Source organism: Natrix helvetica, assembly GCF_964273705.1.
Source record: "Natrix helvetica genome assembly, chromosome: 8".
NCBI classification, from domain to species: Eukaryota; Metazoa; Chordata; class Lepidosauria; order Squamata; family Natricidae; genus Natrix; species Natrix helvetica.
In genome coordinates this window covers 5,263,823-5,281,747 of record NC_138559.1, presented here as the reverse complement: position 1 = coordinate 5,281,747, position 17,925 = coordinate 5,263,823, and the positions used below count along the sequence as shown (strand labels likewise).

Below are 17,925 nucleotides of genomic sequence, written 5' to 3'. Positions count from 1 at the left end.
CCTCGGTCAGAACAAACAAAGGGGGATCTGAAATCACATGTCATTTGGCCTTTATCAGACAGCAATCACTCGGTCCCATGATCAGCCAAGCTTTCAAAGGACACCTCAAATGGCTTTTCCATCAGGCTGATGCCTTCATCCCCACCCCCAATGGGTGCTCCTAATTTGGATGGCGCTACCCAGGGACTAGGACGAGGGACATTCGAGTCCAGTTTGTCTGGAGTCTCCAGTTCAGCAGGGCCGAACCTGCAGAAACATGTCAATATCTATAAATACAGGTAATCCTCAACTTACGACCATTTCTGTCCAGACAGTTGTTAAGGGAGTTTTGCTCCATTTTACAAGCTTTCTTGCCACCGTTATTAAGGGAACCACTGCAGTTGTTAACTTAGTACCCACATTTGTTAAACAAATCTGGCTTCCCTATTGACTTTGCTTGTCAGAAGGTCGCAAAAGGGGACCGCGTGACCCTGGGACCCTGCAACCGTCATAAATATGAGTCAATAGGCAAGTGTCTGAATTTTGATCATGTGAGCACGGGGATGCTGCAGTGGTCGTACGGGTGAAAAACGATTGTAAGGTGCTTTTTTGCCAGTGCTGCTGTAACTTCCAACAGTCACTAAACAAGCTGTTGCAAGTTAGTTCATTTAGTGACTGTTTAAAGTTACAACAGCCCTGAAAAAAGTCATTGTTGTAAGTCGAGAACTTTCAATCAGGGAGGCTGCTGAATCCAGAGGCGAAAAAATGTTGCTGCTTTTGAAATACCATATTGTTTGGAGTATAAGACGCACCTTTCCCCCCAAAAAAGAGAGTGAAAATTTGGGTGTGTCTTATACACTGAATACAGCATTTTTGGCCTCACGAAACCCTGCCCCCTTTGCAAAAATGAAGCGCATAGCCTTTAGGAGGCTTCCAGAGTGCTCCTGGGGGCTGGGGAGGCCAAAAATGAGTGGAAAATGGGTTGTTTTTTGCTCGTTTTTGCGCCCCCCAACCCCCAGGGAGCACTCTACAAGCCTCCTAAAGGGCTCTTTTTTTGACAAAAAACGGGCCCATTTTTGGGTGGTCTGCAGAGTGCAAAAACTTTTTTTTTTAAATTTGCCTCTTTAAACTCTTGGTTTGTCTTAGTACTTAGTACTTAGTACTCCGGTGCATCTTATACTCCAAAAAATATGGTAGTTGCTTGCTTTGGCAAGGCCAGTCCTGCCTTCCTGCTAATGATCATTCCCTGGGCTCGAAGGCCTTGCATGAAAGTTGGTGCCCAGAGTAACTCACCTGTTTCCCACCTGTTTCGGCTGAAGACCCACCTGTTTCAGCTAGCCGGTCTGGCATAATTCGACAACTTATCCACCCCTAGGTCATTTTTAATTGTTAATTTTAGTTTTTAAACTATTAATGTTATTGGGGTTTTAACCTTTTTCAGTACTGTAATTATTTATTTATTTTTTACCTCCTCTGTATGACACTGTGCTGATTGTTGCTTGTGTACGTCGCCCCGAGTCCCTGTGGGGAGAGGGGGCGACTAATAAGTTTAAATAAATAAATAAATAAATAAATAAATAAATAAATAAATAAATAAATAAATAACTCGGTTTTTGCCAAACAGGCTAATCAAGTTGAGCATGTTTGAACTGTCCCACTTTCCCTTCGTTGCCTCCCTCCCGGGTTCTCTTCTCAACCGGCCACCAGTAGAGTAGAAAAGGGGCACTTTGGAGAGGCAAATGCAGGGAGGGATTGACAGGTATGATGGGGGACACCTGTAGGGTCGAACCCTGCTCCTGGTTTGCACCAAGTCCACACCAAGTTGTTTTCTCAACCTCAAGATGTGGGGACTTCAACTCCCAGGATTTCCCTAGCCACCATTTGAATTGGCCACCACTCCTTTTCGACTACAACTCCAGTTTCTGGAATCCCCAGCTAGCACTGGGCTTCGTCCACCAACTCTGGGGAATTCATGGCTAGTCTAGTGAAGGACCAGAGGAGACATGAGAGCAGTCTTCCAGTATTTGAAGGGCTGCCACAGAGAGGAGGGGGTCAAGCTATTTTCCAAAGCACCTGAAGACCAGACAAGGTATAATGGATGGAAACTAATCAAGGAGAGATTCAACCTGGAAATAAGGGAGGAATTTTCTGACAGTGAGAACCATCAACCCATGGAATAGAAGTTGCCTTAAGAAGTTGTGGGAGTTTCATCACTGGAAGCTTTCAAGAAGAGACTGGACTGCCATCGGTCAGAAATGGTGATGGGTCTCCTGCTTGGGAGGGGGTTTGGACTAGATGACCTATAAGGTCCCTGCCAACTCTGTTAATCTGTATCTGTCTATCTTCAAGTTACCAAGGTTGAGAAATGGGGTTGTACACTTTAAAAATGGGAACAATTTGCGTCTTGACTTTCTTGACACACAGATCGAGGACACCCCTGGCACCAGACTCAAATGCTTCATACACTAACCCATATTCAGATTACAGTTTGCTAAATAAACCACAATGAGTGGCCTAAGGTAGGAGTGCTGTGACCCAGCCAATATAATTTAGTGATTAAGACATAGAACAAAAACCAAAATGAGTCCACAGAGCACACTACATTTAGGTTTTGGGTGTTATGTCTGAGGGCTAGTGGCGCAATGCAGAATACCTTTAACTATGGATCAGAAGGTTCTAGGTTCAACTCTCGCTAGCTCTGTTCAGACTAAGGTTTCAGTATTACAGTATTTGAGGACAAAAAAAAAGAATTGATGGAAACTAACCAAAGAGAGAAGCAACCTAGAACTAAGGGGAAATTTCCTAACGGTGAGAACAACCAACCAGTGGAACAGAAGTTGCCTTCAGAAGTTGTGGGTGCTCCATCACCGGAGGCTTTCAAAAAAAGACTGAACCACCATTTATCTGAAATGATATAGGGTGACCTGCTTGAGCATGGGGCTAGATTAGAAGACCTCCAAGGTCCCTTCCAGTCAGTGGTGGGTTCCAGATCCTGTTGCAACTGGGCCCAGCGTCCACATGTACGCGCACAGTGCGCGCATGCATCCTTACCTCTTGTGACGCCTCTGCGAGCCTCTGCGATGCTCCAGCTGCTCGGCGGAGCATTGCACAGGCACCGTGTGCTCTTTGCGCGTAAATGCCAAAGAGCTCAAATACAGGTAAGGAACTTGGGCGGGCCCTCCGGAGCACCGTACCGGAACAGTATCCGGTGCTCCGGGCAGGCACTGGTAGGCCTGTAGCAGAGCGTACCGCCTGCAACCCACCACTGCTTCCAGTTCAGTGCAGTTCTGTTCCATTCCATTTTCTGTTTTCTATTCTTTTTTGTTTTCTATTTTCTGTTCCATTCCAGTCCATCCTATTCTCTATTCCTTTTCTCCTATTCTGTTCTGTTCTATTCCTATTCTATTCTCTATTCTATTCTATTTCCCATTCTATTCTCTATTTCTTCTTTTCTCTTCCTTTCCTCCTATTATATTTTGTTGTGTTCTATTCTTTTCAAAAGCTAGGCAAGCTACCTTATGACAATATGACAGTTTGTGTCAATCTACCTTAGCCCAACTCAGTTTTAAGTTCCTGCCACATTCATCATTGTCCGCAAAAGTTTTTTTTCCCCTCTGACCTAGAGCATTTTACTGTAATGGCTTGGGGTGTTTTTTTTTTAGACTTGGCAATTTGAAGATGTGGGGACTTCAACTCCCAGGATTCCCCAACCATTCAAACTTGCCAAGTTTGAAAACCACAGGTTTTGTGTATAACTCCACCATTCCCAGCCAGCGCTAGGCTTTTTCAACAACTCTGGGCAAAGCCGAGAAGTAATTGTAGGTTACAGAACCTGACGTTCAGAGGGGACATAAAACAAAGGACACAAATGAAACATGAATGAAGAAATAGAGCCAAACTTTCCCCAAAATATAAAAAGCAACCACACGTTTTCAGTGTACATAATTAAAAAGCCATGATGTTGGTCACAACATGGTCACAATCCTTTCCTAGCAGTAACATTTTTCACAGCAATGATATTTTTACAACCATTATTTCTTATACCAAATAAGGTTGGAAGTAAGCATTTGTCAGTCACATTGCATAATCCTACATCACAAGACCACATGTGATTTCCCTACGTTCCCCTCTTCTTCCTAGCCATGGTTAACCACAATAAAGTTTCTCTCCTGTCAGTCATTTTTTGATGCAGCATTTTGGACCCTCTGTGAATTTTATTACCCAGGTGCCTGGCACGCTACGTTTGGGCAGTGTTCTGACCTAGGCTTCCCAAGATCATAGCTGACTCCTCGTCCCGATAAAACCCCTTTTATTTAGGTTAAAGGGAATTCCTCTCCAGCGAAGTTTCGGCCAACAGAGATTTCACAGCTACAGGCCTTTATCAGGCTTGAAGAGCTGCCAGATCGATATCTTCCAAATGCCACGCTGAAGCAGCAATTATTTGGCCAGAAGTCAGGAACAGATCACCCTAATGACTTGAATTGTCTCCTGCAAACTCCCCTCCCCTTTCACCCCTCTTTATTCCCTCTGGGAGGGGCCATTCACCATCCATCTATGTCTTTACTCCCCAGTCGGCCTTTGTTCCTTAGCTGTTCCCTTCTCCTGGCAGCTCTGCGCATGCGCACATCGGGAACAGGCTCCAGCTGTTCTTGTGCCCCACAGATGTCCGATTCCACTGATAACTGTCGGATGATCCTGGCCCCATTCCTGCCTCAGATGCAGAGCACTCCTCAGAGCCTTCCCCAGACTCCAGGACTGGCCCAAGTTCCTTCCCGACCTCCTCATTTTCTAAGTCTGCCACCAGCTCCACAGGCCACTGGCGGGCCAAACAGGCAGGGGGTTGGACTGGATGACCTACAAGATCCCTTCCAACTCTGTTAATCTGAATCTGAAATAGGTTATCCGCTTCAGAATCCTGAAAAGCCAGCCTCGTGTCTGGCATCAACCCTAAATCCCTGGGATATTCCACCTACCTGAAAGGTGTCCACCACCCGATGAAGAAACTCAATGACGAAAAGAGGTGGTACTTCCGTCTGGATGACGGCCACGAAGAAGATCTTGTGCCGATAGACACTCAGAAGGTAATGGTGAGGGGTGGAAATCACTGGGGGCACATTCTCAGCCTCCGACGCTCGCTCTTGAGCCTCAAAGAAGTAGTCGCAAACCGAACGGCTGATCACGCTCTTCCAGTGTTTCTCCAGGAAAATGTCCCCAGAGGAGTTGATGAGGAAAAGGCTGTGAATCATCGCTGGTCCAGAAGGAGGCCCACTGCCGAGGACCCCTGGCCGACCGAGAGATCAACTTCTGCTCTATGACTCCTCAGGTCTAAAAATCAACACACAAACACACACACACAAAGCACGGAGGATTTATTAAGTCCGTTCTTTCCTTCAGGTTCTTCACCACAATCAGAATTTCCTGAGCCGAGCGTGCGATAATCAATACAATTTCTAGCGGCCAACAAGAATGTCAACAACAATTGCCGGCAAGAATGTGGGATGAATGTGTGTCTCAAAATCAATTGTGCTCAGACAGCCCATTGTTTATATAGATTTTTTATTTATTTTACACTGTTTATATATATATATATATATATATATATATATACACACACACACACACACACACACATGCTGGTTTGTATTCGGGTCTTTTCCCGTGTAAGGTTGAGATTGTCTTTGCAACGTTTCGGCAGGATCTCACCTGCCATCTTCAAGCTGTGGTCTTAAAATGTGATCGGAGCTGCCGTCTTTCTGTAAGTCTTGGTGGGAGGGGATGGGGTGCACAATACAACAAAACCAGCATACCTACACCCGTGAAAATCTACGAAAACAAATATATACATATACATACATACATACATACATACATACATACATACATACATACATATAACCCTAACTCTAATCCTAAATCCCCTCGGGGTGTGTGTTAGGGATGTAACCCTAGGCTTGGCTTGCCAATGTATGTAAGCTATTATTACTTTACTGTTACTTTAAATGATTCAGAGATATAATTGGCTTGTTACCTCAAGCAGCTATAAGAGGAAGCCAGAATGACTGTTAGCTCTCTCTCTGTTTTGTTAGAAGCTGATCAGGTGTATTTTGAGGTATTGTGGTTTGCTACTGTTTAGCTATACTTTGTGTGTTAAACTGAGAATATTCATAACTGAATTACTGAACCGTGTATGACTTGCACTGATAACTGGACTCTGAATACCTCTATATTTCTACATAGTAAACTACTATATTTTGATACTATTCAGTGTCTCTGTATGCTGGTTTGTGCGTATTATTCCATATCACTCTCATTACGCTTTTCTGCATACTTGCTCTTTTAACGGGGAGCTTAATTACTTAACAGTGTGTGTGTGTTCTGTTAAGATACAGCCTGTTGTGCCTTCAAATGGCTTCTAACGTACTGCCGTAGAATGGCTTCTACTGTACAGTGCAGTGGAGTTGCCATGTTAATGGCTTCACAGTACTCCACAAGGGGGCTCCCTCTAGTAAAGGAGAACGTTAGAAATTACATTTGGTCCAGACATTTGGTCATTGCAGCATCAAGAGGAGAAATTTGAAAAGGAGGGCCGGCCATACAAATTTTCACAGTTTCAGTCACAAATGGACTTCCGTGGACCTTGCTTCATACTTAAGTGGTGAAGGGGGCGTGCATAAGTGCCCTAGCCTGCCTATCGTCCCGGTCATTGCATTTTGATTCTCTTATTCTTGTTCTCATTTTTGTTTGAATCAATTCCAACAAATAAATTAATAAAATTGTGGTCGTAAGTGTTGGGAGTATACTCCTAGTGTTGGGCAGGCAATATCTATCTACCATGACAAATGATCACTGTTACTTTAAATGAGTGGATGTACCTAACAGATGTAATTAGCTTTGCTATAAGGGGAAGTCAGGAGAGCTCATTCTCTCTCTGATTCTCTCTCTCCTTGTCCTATGCTTGATGACTTGATGTCTGGAACGTGAACTGCGACTGTAAGCAATTGTTTGTTCTTTGAATTGTGTTTGGACTAATATCTACTATCTACTATCACTGCTTGTGAAGCAACTTTAGTAGTAAAGCTACTTAATTTTACTAACAGTGTCTGTGACTCTATTCGTGTGTTTCTACTAGCAACGTTTTTCCTCTCCGGCTGCACATTCCGCTGCACTACTCTCTGTCTCCCAACGGAGATACCCCCTAACACTGGTTATGGGCCCATTGTACCCTGTGTATCCAGAGTGCCAGCTGCAGCGTTAAGAGAGTGGAGTTGCTACACACGTTATAGTTTTGCAAATATCTAGTTAGTGAGATATACCTGGGAAGATGGCACAAGGCCAAACTCCAAATTTATCTTTGATCACCCGGCTGGATGGCACAAACTACGTATCCTGGTCTGCAAAATGTAGTTTACTATTGCGTAGTGAAGGGCTATGGGACGTAGTGCAGACCCCACCGGATGTCACTGGGATGCAAACAATGATGATGATGCAAAGAAGATTGCAGAGTTCCAGAGAAGGAATGAACGGGCGTTATGCATTATTGGTCTCACACTGGCTGACCAACAACTGAGTCATATCCGAGGTGAACAGTCTGCTGCTAAATGCTGGGACAATTTAAAGAAACTATATGTTCAAGACTCTGTGGGTACGTCTTTTGAAGTTCTATCACAACAGGACATTACATAGGTCTCAACTACTTCAAGACTGCTGGAAGAGTCTAGAAGAAGAGAAGATAGAAAAGAATTAAGAGAGAAGACACCAGAGAGTAGTGATTTACCTAGTGATGTATATACTGTGAAATGTTGTTATAAGTGTGGTAAGAAGGGTCACATCGCCAGGTTTTGCAAAAAGCCAAAACCACAGAAACCTCTACAATCTAGAAAACATGATATCAATGTGACTATAGATAATAATGCATCATTTAACCACAATTTGTGGATTATTGACAGTGGGGCATCGATGTGCATTACTAAAGATAGGGAAAGGACGTTGGTCTTACCTGAATGTGTCTTTTCAGGGGAAGAGAGGGAGTGGTCACGTGTGGTTATTCTCAAAGCCTGATTGGTCCAAAGACTGAGAGCAAACTTCTTAAATACTCCTGCCTTCCATTCCTGCCCAGTTTCTTCAAAAGCGAATGACAGAACTGAAACAACATAACACAACCCGGGGAAAAAAAAACCCTGGCCTTCCCTTGGGCCCACCCCGCTTCAACAGGGCAGGTCGTGACCACTCCCTCTCTTCCCCTGAAAAGACACGTTCAGGTAAGACCAACGTTCTTTTTCCAGTGGAAGAGAGGGAGTAGTCACGTGTGGGACATACCCAAGCTCGATCCCAGGGAGAGAAAATCAACAACAACTACGGCCCAAGGGGAGAATCGGCCACCACCCTCTGCAGGACCCTCCGACCGAATGATGCCTCCGCCGAGGCAAACGAATCCAGCGGGTAATGTCGGATGAAGGGGGTTGGAGACGCCCAAATAGCTGCCCGACAAATGTCCTCAAAGGGAGCCCTAGTGGCCATGCCGCCGTGGTCGGGGCACTCCTAGTGGAATGGGCAGTTATCCCGGAGGGAACGGGATGACCCGCCGGCCATAGGCCTCCACGATGGCCTGTCGCAGCCAGTGGCCAATGGTCGCCGACGACACCCTGGCCCCCAACGTCCCAGGTTGGAAGGAGACAAATAACGTCTCCGACTTGCGAATCCCCGCGGTCTGTCAGAGATAAATGCGCAGGGCAAGTCAGGCAGGATAACCTCCTGCGCCCTGTGAAAAGGGGTGTTCACCTTTGGGAGAAAAGTAGGGTCAAGACGAAGAAGCACCCTATTCTGGTAAAAATGGCAAAGGTCATCTTTAGATGAAAGGGCACCTAGCTTTGAAATACACCAGGCCGAGGTAATCTCCACTAGAAAAACCACCTTAAGGGACAAAAGTCTCAGATGAATGGATCTGAGAGGCTCGAACGGGGAACCCGTCAAGGCCCGGAGTACAAGGGGCAGATCCCATGTAGGGAACCTATGAATAGGGGTAGGCCTGAGATTAGCCACTCCTTTTAGAAAATGCTTGATCAGTGGAACTTGAGAGAGAGAGAGGAAGACCCCCCACCCCTCAAGACCGAAGACAGGGCTGCCACTTGTCTGCACAGGGTGTTTACAGACAGACCCCCATCCAGTCCTTTCTGCAGAAAGTCCAGGACATTGGGAATAGTTGCCCCTTCAGGGGAAATGCCAAGCGGGCTGCACCACTTGACGAAAGCTGACCAGGTGGAGTTGTAAATCCGGGTCGTTGATGGACGCCTAGAAGCCTCGATGGTGTGTATGACGCCGGAGGACAGGCTGGCCGCCCTCAGGAGTCGCCCTTCAAGAGCCAGGCGGTCAGATGGAGCCACTGGGGCTCCGGGTGAAGCAGGACCCCCTGCCGCAGGACTACTTCCTCCTGCGGACTCTGCCACGGCGGGGCCGCAGATAGCTGGACTAGATCTGCGATCCAGGGCCTTCTGGGCCAATAAGGAGCCACCACGATGACCAGTGCCTTCTCCACTACCACCTTCCTGAGGGTCCCCGGAATCAGGGGGATGGTGGGAAGGCATAGAGAAGGCCCGTAGGCCACCTGCTCTGGAGGGCGTCCGTGCCCTCCGCCGACCGGGACTGAAACCAGGTGAAGAACTGCGGCAGCTGTCAATTTGACGGGGTGGCTAATAGATCTACCAGAGGAGTGCCAAACCACCGACAGATCCCCCGAAACAAGGACGGATGGAGTTGCCACTCGCCGTTGTCCAGGGTCGCCCGACTCAACCAGTCTGCCTGGTGATTTGCTAGGCCGGAAATGTGCTCCAACACCAGGGACGCCAGGTGCTTTTTCGCCCAGGCGCCAAGTCTCAGGGCCTCTAACCATAGAGCTCGGGAGTGAGTCCCCCCCTGATAGTTTATGTGGGCCTTGGTGGCCACGTTCTCCGTCAGGAGGAGCACATGATGGCCCTCCACAGAGATCCGGAAATATTGCAGGGCTAGGCGCGTGGCCTTCAGCTCCAACCAATTTATATTGTGCCGGAGATCTGAAAGCGTCCACCTGCTCTGGGCCAACCGAGAGCCCACCAGGGCCCCCCAACCGAATAGGCTCACGTCCGTGGTCACAGTCACCCTTTCCGGCTCCCAGAAAGAGCAACCCCTTTGAATTGCCGGGGAGATCTACCACCCGAAGGAGGCCCGGACCCCCGCAGTAGGTTGCAGGGTCCGAAGAGAGTTGCTCAGCCTTCCCCTCTGGAAGGGGATGAGCTCCCACTGAAGTAGTCAAAGATGGAGTCTGGCCCACGGGACAATCCCTATACAGGATACCATCTTGCCGAGTAACTGAGATAATGTGAGGACAGAAACTAACCGACTTTTGTGTACCTTTCCTGTCAGTTGCCGCAGACTTGTTTGGCAGTCCCGGGAGAGACGGACCACCCCCGACACAAAGTCTGTGACCGTCCCCAGGTGAAGTATGCGTGTGGATGGTGAGAGGTGGCTCTTGGGGAAGTTCACTGAGAACCCCAGAGATTGAAGACTCCGAATAGTGAGACGCAGGTCCGAGACTGCCTGAGGCAGTGAACCCGCCTGGACTAGGACATCGTCTAGGTAGCATTGGAGTCTCACCGGGATGGATCGTAGGTGAGCCGCCAATGCCGCCAGCACCTTCGTAAATGTCCGAGGGGCCAAAGCTAACCCGAAGGGTAGGGCCCTGTACTGGTAATGACAGTCCCCGTGCGAGAATCTCAGAAACCTTCGGTGAGACGGGAGAATAGGAATATGTAGGTAGGCCTCTGTTAGGTCTACCGATGCTAAGAAGTCCCCCCTCCAGATGCCCTGAAGGATTGACTTGAGGGAGGACATCTTGAAATGCCTGTACACCAGATAGCGGTTCAGTCGCTTGAGATCCAGAATGGCCCTCCAGTCCCCCGAGCTCTTCGGAACCACAAACAGGTTGGAGTAGTGGCCCTGACCTGCCTGGGGAACAGCCTCCTCCGTCTGAATGTTGAGCAGGGGAAGACGGCAGCGCTCCAGACTCCGCGACGGAGGGAACGACCTGAAGAGATCCGGGGGGATGGAGAGTTATAGTTATAGTTTATAGTTTATTTAATTTATAGACCACCCCCTCTCCCCGTAGGGACTCGGGGAGAGGAATTATAACCTGAGGCCTTGACGAACTGTGGACCAGACCAGGGGTCTGACGTGATTTCGTCCCATTTATTCGCATAGAGGGACAGGCGGCCGCCTATGGGATGACTCGGATTCGAGTCACTTCCCTCTGCGAAAGGGGCGACCTCTGCCGCCTTGAAAGGGACTGATGCTGGTATCTGTTCCGGTCTTGGTAGGATGACCGAGAAAACTGCCTGTCGGATCTGAAAGAGGAGAAACGCTGATGATGCTCAAAGTCAGAACCCCTATAAGATTGCCTACAATAGGGGTGAGCCTGAGCCTCAGGTTTCTTAGAGTTGGACGGCAGGACTTTCTTTTTGTCCTTATTCTCGACTAAAATGGGATCAAGAGCCTCCCCCAAGAGGTTGGGGCCCTTAAATGGGGCGGCTGCCAGATTCCACTTGGCCTTGTTATCCATCTGCCAGTTACAGAGCCATAAGAGGCGGTGGGAAGTTACAGAGGTGGCTAGGGCACTGAACGCAAACTTAACCGTGTCCAGAGTTGCGTGTGCGGAAAATTGCGAGGCAGCTCATCCTGGATCGGGATGCGATCCTGGAGTTGGCGAAGCCACATGACTGTAGTGCGGTTGAAGTATGATGCCGCCGCCGCAGACTTTATGGCCCAGGCGGTGGCATTGAAATTTTTCCGCCAAGGTAAGCTCTGCACACTTATCCTCAGGTTTTAACTTATCTGCGGCGGACTCCACCGGGGAAGAAGAGACCAGAGTAGCCACCGTCCAATATTGCCCAAGTGTCAATATTGGGCAAATGAATGGCCTGGGCAAAGGTCTGCTCCAAATTGTAGAAGCGGCGGTCATTACTCCCTGGATTAGAGAAATTGGAGGGCTGGGCCCACTGGTTGGTGAGGACCTCCATAAACAAGGGAGGGGCTGGAATCTCCTCCTTATTTGTGGCCGTGTTTGAAAACATGGCCATATCTGGGTCTCGGGGGGGGGGGGGGCGTGGGATTCCCAGTCCCAATTTTGGTGGTGTTCCTTGCCCTGTTCAGGAGTGTCTTGAATATGGCTGGAGGAAAAAGGCCCGAGGAAGAAGGCAGATCAGGAGGAGCTGCATCTTCGTCCTCTGAAAACCCCATATCCTGAAGATTCTCCTCCCCCATGACAGACCCCTCGCTAACCACGGATGGAGGGGACGTCCTATATTGGAAACAGCCTGAACCTTCCTGAGATCTGGAGGAGTGGGAACCTTTGTCCCGTTGGGATAGCTGTCGCAATAAGTCTTTTGATCCCTCCCATCGGCTCCGCAAGCGTCTCGCGCGCTCCTCATGGCGCTCCCAAAGGCCCGGCTCTCCTCAGCCGTAGCTGGGAGGCGCGGACTCACTCACCAGCCGCCCCTAGGAGTATGGCACCCCCGCAGTCCCGGGGATCAGGCAGACTCCTGGCCCGCGGAGGGGAGGAAGAGCACCCCACGGGGCCCTCCCCAACCTCCCGAGGCAGAAAGGACTGTCCCTTTGGGCCGCAGCTGCAATTTGGAATTTGTTTAAATTTAAAGTCTCCAATTTAGCCAAATTAACAATCCAATTGAAATGAAAAAAAGACACTATCCTACCTAACAACCAATCTCAAACAGTGCTTGGACCAAGAAACTGAGAGGAAACTGGACAGGAATGGAAGGCAGGAGTATTTAAGAAGTTTGCTCTCAGTCTTTGGACCAATCAGGCTTTGAGAATACCCACACGTGACTACTCCCTCTCTTCCACTGGAAAATATTAAGGTTACTGCTAAGCTACAAGATGGGTTATATGTAATGTATGATTCCAATGTTGTTAATGCTGTATGTTCAAATTTTAAACCCCACAATGAGTGCATTCACTTAATGCATAGGCGAATGGGACATATCAGTTTCAAAATGGTGCAAGAAACCGTGAAGTTAGTTGATGGAGTGAAGTTAAAGCCATGTAGCCAGTATATAAATTGTAATGTTTGTAATGAACAAAAGAGTAGAGCTACACCGGCTAATAGGTTAAACGGGTTTAAGGCCAAGAAACCACTGGAAGTGATATTTGCTGACTTAATAGGGCCAATGAAACCTAGCTTGGGGGAGCCTGTTATGTACTAAGCATTTTAGACCATTATTCAAGATATGGTTTTTGTTTTCTGTTAAAGAATAAAACAGAAACATTTCAACGGTTCACTAACTGGGTTAAATTTATAGAGAGAAAAACAAACCATAAGATTATTACAGTAGTGATTGATAATGGTACAGAATTCACAAACTCTAATTTTACAAATATGTTGCAAAAGGCTGGTATACAACATAAACGTTCTGCACCTTATCGTCCACAGCATATTGCATTAGTGGAAAGAAGAGGGCAGACATTGCAATCTATGGTTAGAACTATGCTAGCTGATGCTGGATTGCTACGGGGTGAGGCGATGATGTGTGGAAATCATATTTTAAACAACGTGATTAACACCACAACTGGTGAAATACCGTATACTAGATGGTATGGTAAAAAACCAGTTACATTCATATATTTGGAACTCCAGCATGGGTTCATATTCCCTCACAAATGAGACATAAAGGACAAAAAAGAGCTCAACAACTAATTTTTATAGGCTATAATTCTAATCACAGGTCCTACAGATTTTGGCAAGGAGGATCAACAAGGGTCGTTAGTAGTGCAAATGCCAAATTTACGGAAAATATAGTATGGAATAGGTTAGAATAAAATAATGATGTGATTATAGAAACCAAGCCTAGTACTCATGAAGATGATGAGAAATCAGGATTGGATATTAAAAATGAGTTGTCTACTCAAGAGGAAGTAGTAGAGCAGGAACAAGTGAAAATAGAAAGTCCGGTAATAAGTCCTGAGTTACCAAGGCGTTGTACACGAGTAACTAAGCCACCTGATAGTTATCAGGCAACTATGACTTATCAGGTTAACAAAGTTTCTGCACCATATCATGAATTGACCACATTTCCTCCAGAAGATCAAAAGGAATGGAGAACTGCAATGACTAAAGAACTTAAGTCTTGGCAGAATATGAAAGTATATGAAAATACTGATTTAGCTCCAGGTAAGAAAACAATAGGGAGTAAGTGGATATTCAAAGTAAAAACTGGTGTAGACGGAGCCATAACATATAAGGCTAGACTAGTGGCTCAGGGATTTGACCAACCACAGATTACGATGAAGTATTCGCACCTAGTCTAAAATCCACTACACTTAGAGCCGCTTTAGTTTGGGCTGCAAAAAATAAGTATTTGATTAGACACTTGGATGTAGAAACAGCTTATCTACATGCACCATTACAACACACAATCTACATGAAAAAAAACAGCAGGAATCAAAGACAATGACAAGTCTGAATGTTGGATTCTGAAGAAGAGTCTTTATGGCTTAAAACAGTCTGGTTATGAATGGAATCAGTGTGTAGTAAACGCTTTAACCAGTATCGGGTTTAAAGCTGCTTTAGCAGATCCATGTCTGTTTAGAATGGAAAGAGATGGAAATGTTTCATTACTTCTTTTATTTACAGACGATATAGCCTTGTTAACTAAGACAGAACAAGAGGCTATTAAAATAATTGAACAGTTGAGGAAACATTTCACTATAAAAGATCTGGGTGAAATACATCACTATTTAGGATTAAGGATTGATAAAACCAGGGGAGGGTTTAAAATATCACAGACAGATAAGATAAACAATTTACTGAAACAGTTCAAAATGGAACTATGGAAACCCTCAAAGACTCCTATGAGTCAGGAGTTCAACAATAGCAATGATCAAAGTGCTATGTTTGATAAGGGTTTGTACCGATCACTAATCGGAAGTCTGTCATATTTAAGCAATTGGTCAAGGCCTTATATTGCATATAGCACAAACCAATTAGCTAGGTATAATTCAGACCCAACTGAGAGGCATTGGCAGGCTGTAAAAATGATTTTAAGGTATTTGAAGAATACGATGCACCATGCATTTTACCTTGAATCTAATGAGGAGCTAACAGTAAGTCAAGGGCTACCTGTATAAATCCGATCCATTTTTTTAAAAATGTGAAGCAAGATCTTTTTATGCCCTCCTCTCACCAATCGTCTCCTTTACAGTCGCATTTTCTATTATTTATAACCCATCCAGAGTACATTCTTGTCCCTGGGAAAGATAATACTGTGCTACTGTTGCTGTGTGTTGAAGGGAAACCAGGACTCACTTTGAGCCTTAAAAAGCATACCTTTTATTCATTCATATATGTATGTATGTATGTATGTGTGTATGTATGTATGTATGTAACATTTCCTGATAAAGAAATAAAGGGAGACCAGTATAGATCTATTTCAAGCTATTTAGCTCCCATCAGCTAGCCATAATCTTCTGGGATCTGACAGAAGAAAATACAATATATATATATATATCAACATGTGCTTTATAAACTGCACTTGCTTTAATCAGTATGAAACAATCATACTGTGTAATACTTCAGGTTTGAATCCCCCAAATGTATGAAGATAGCCCTGGCCTGTGTCGCCTTAGGAAAAGCAAGATGGGGGATCCTCAAAATCTCTTGGGGGAATTCAGAGAGACCTCCAAACACCACAGACCTTCTCTGCAGGCACCCTGATTGTTCATAGTTGCAATGCTACTCAAGCCAATTAGATGGTACGTTTCTTTCGGCCAAATCTCTTCTCTCAAACCTTAGGCTGTCCTGGATACCATGTCGGATGCCCTGGATTCCAATGTTTTTTTCCTCCTCCTTCCAGTGAATCTTTCTGACATCCCCAAAAGATCAGCCCCCACCCCCATTATCCTCCTACTGGCCTTACCATCTGCAGAAAGCTATAATGGAGCTTGTTGATCTTTGTGTGGACTCAGCCTCTTTATAAGCCAGGATTTAGGGTTCAGCACATTAGGCAAAACGACCCTATTGTGGCTTGTTAGGATGTGCAAAGCCAGTTTATTTGTGGCTTATTAAGCAGGCTGTGCAAAGCCAGTCCATTGTGGCTTATTAAGCAACCTGTGCAAAGCCAGTTTATTTGTGGCTAATTAGCAGTGTGCAAAGCCAGTCCATTGTGGCTTAAGATGCTGTACAAAGCCAGTTTATTTGTGGCTTATTAAGCAGACTGTGCAAAGCTAGGTCATTTGTGGCTTATTAAACAGGCTGCCCAAAGCCAGTTTATTTGTGGTTTATTAGCAGGCTATGCTAACAAGTATATCCTGGCTTATTCAAAAAACCATGGTATTCAATTCGGCTCAGATCTATGAACCAGGACCTGGTGCCTCCAGAAACCGGATCCCATCAAAGCGATCGTGTTCTTTTTGCAAGGGATTCCCGCGGATCTCAACCCAGAAGATTCAAGCCAGGCAAGAGACCACAAGCTCGCCTTCCTCCAGACCCCGCGTTCCTATACCCCCTCTATCGGTCCCTTTCCCCCATTCTTACCTCCTCCGCATCGCAGCCACAGCTTCCTCAAATAAATCGTGATTGGCGATGGGGGGGCATAATAGATCCCTCGGAAGCCACCCACCCTCGCCGCTGATTGGCCAGCGGAGGACCCCCCCTCCCCTTCCTTCCTTCTATCCCGCGTCGCCGCCGGTTCTTTGACAGCTCCTATTGACAGAACCGATGGCGCCGGACGTAGGGCGGGGCCTCCTTAACGCCGTCCACATCGATTGGTCGGCAAGTCCCGGCATCGATTCCGAGTGACAGCCCGGCAGGCCGGTAAACGCTGAGCCGAGGGAAAAGTGGAGGCAGAGATTGGCTGGGATTGAAAAAGCTCGCGCGAACCAGGGGAGGCGGGTCGCCGCGGCTCTATAGCAACGGGGCGGTTGCTACGCGGTCGGCTGAAGTTGCCCTTTTTTCTTCGGCGTGAGGCGGCATGTGACGGGCGGGACGCGCATGCGCATTTAGACAACAGAAGTCCTACCCGGCCGCTTGTCTAAATACGCATGCGCGGCCCGGTCACATCATTTTGCGGACGACCGTCTAATCCTCGGTTTACGACCAAGCAGCTACAGAAAGAGAAAAGGGACGTTGATTAGCGGGGTCGTCGTTCCGCACGAGCAACTTTGGGTGGGTCAGAGCTCAAACCTGCTTAAGCCATTAACAGCGTCGGTAGAGGGAGTCCTCGAATTACGACCACATTTGGCAACTCTCATAAATATGGGTCAGTTGCCAAGCATCTGAATTTATAACATGCCCATGGGGATGCCACAACGGTCGTAAGTGTGAACAATGGTCATAAGTCACTTTTCTCAGTGCTGCTGTAACTCTGAATGGTCACTAAATGAACAGTTGTAAGTCGAGGACTGCCTGCACAGGGAATCCTCGACTTACAACTACAATTGAACCCAAAATTTCTATGGCCAAGTAAGACAGTTCTTAACTGAGTTTTGGCCGATTTTATGGGCTTTGCTCACCGTTGTTAAGTGAATCATTGTTAGCGACAACAGTGGTTACGTGAATTTGACATCCTCATTGACTTTGCTTGTTCCTAGGTGATCGCATGATCCAGGACACTGCAGCCGTCATAGATGCCAGGCATCTGAATCTTGATCACATAACCATGGGGATGCTGGACGTTTGGCAACTGGTTCATATCTATAAAGGTTTTGCAGGGTCAGGTGGTCACCTTTTGACAAACTGTGAGATGTCAGCACCCACCCCTCTCCTAGAAAAATGAGATATTTCAGGAAATATTAAAAGGGCAGAACATTTCCTGTAAAAGGGAGGCAGCCCCACACCTTTGTCAATGGGCTATTAAGGCTTTGTTATGTAGAATAGACTGGCTATTAAGGAGCCAGTCTATTCTACAT

The 17,925-nt window shown here is 46.6% G+C and overlaps 1 protein-coding gene across 2 annotated transcripts in view; it reads right to left on the bottom strand.

The window, feature by feature from the left end:
- AP3M2 (adaptor related protein complex 3 subunit mu 2) overlaps positions 1 to 16,715 on the bottom strand; it is a 36,179-nt gene extending 19,464 nt beyond the window's left edge. Inside the window, exons 1-2 of one of the 2 annotated variants that reach the window (XM_081960874.1) lie at positions 16,553 to 16,715; positions 4,953 to 5,304 (exon numbers count right to left, since the gene is read on the bottom strand). In XM_081960874.1, coding sequence (XP_081817000.1) covers positions 4,953 to 5,225 — 273 coding nt within the window. In that variant the 5' untranslated portion in view covers positions 5,226 to 5,304; positions 16,553 to 16,715. Of the gene's footprint in view, positions 1 to 4,952; positions 5,305 to 7,292; positions 7,313 to 16,552 lie in introns of those variants that run through there. The other variant, XM_081960875.1, reaches the window with a different exon arrangement.
- Between the last annotated feature and the right edge of the window lie 1,210 nt (positions 16,716 to 17,925).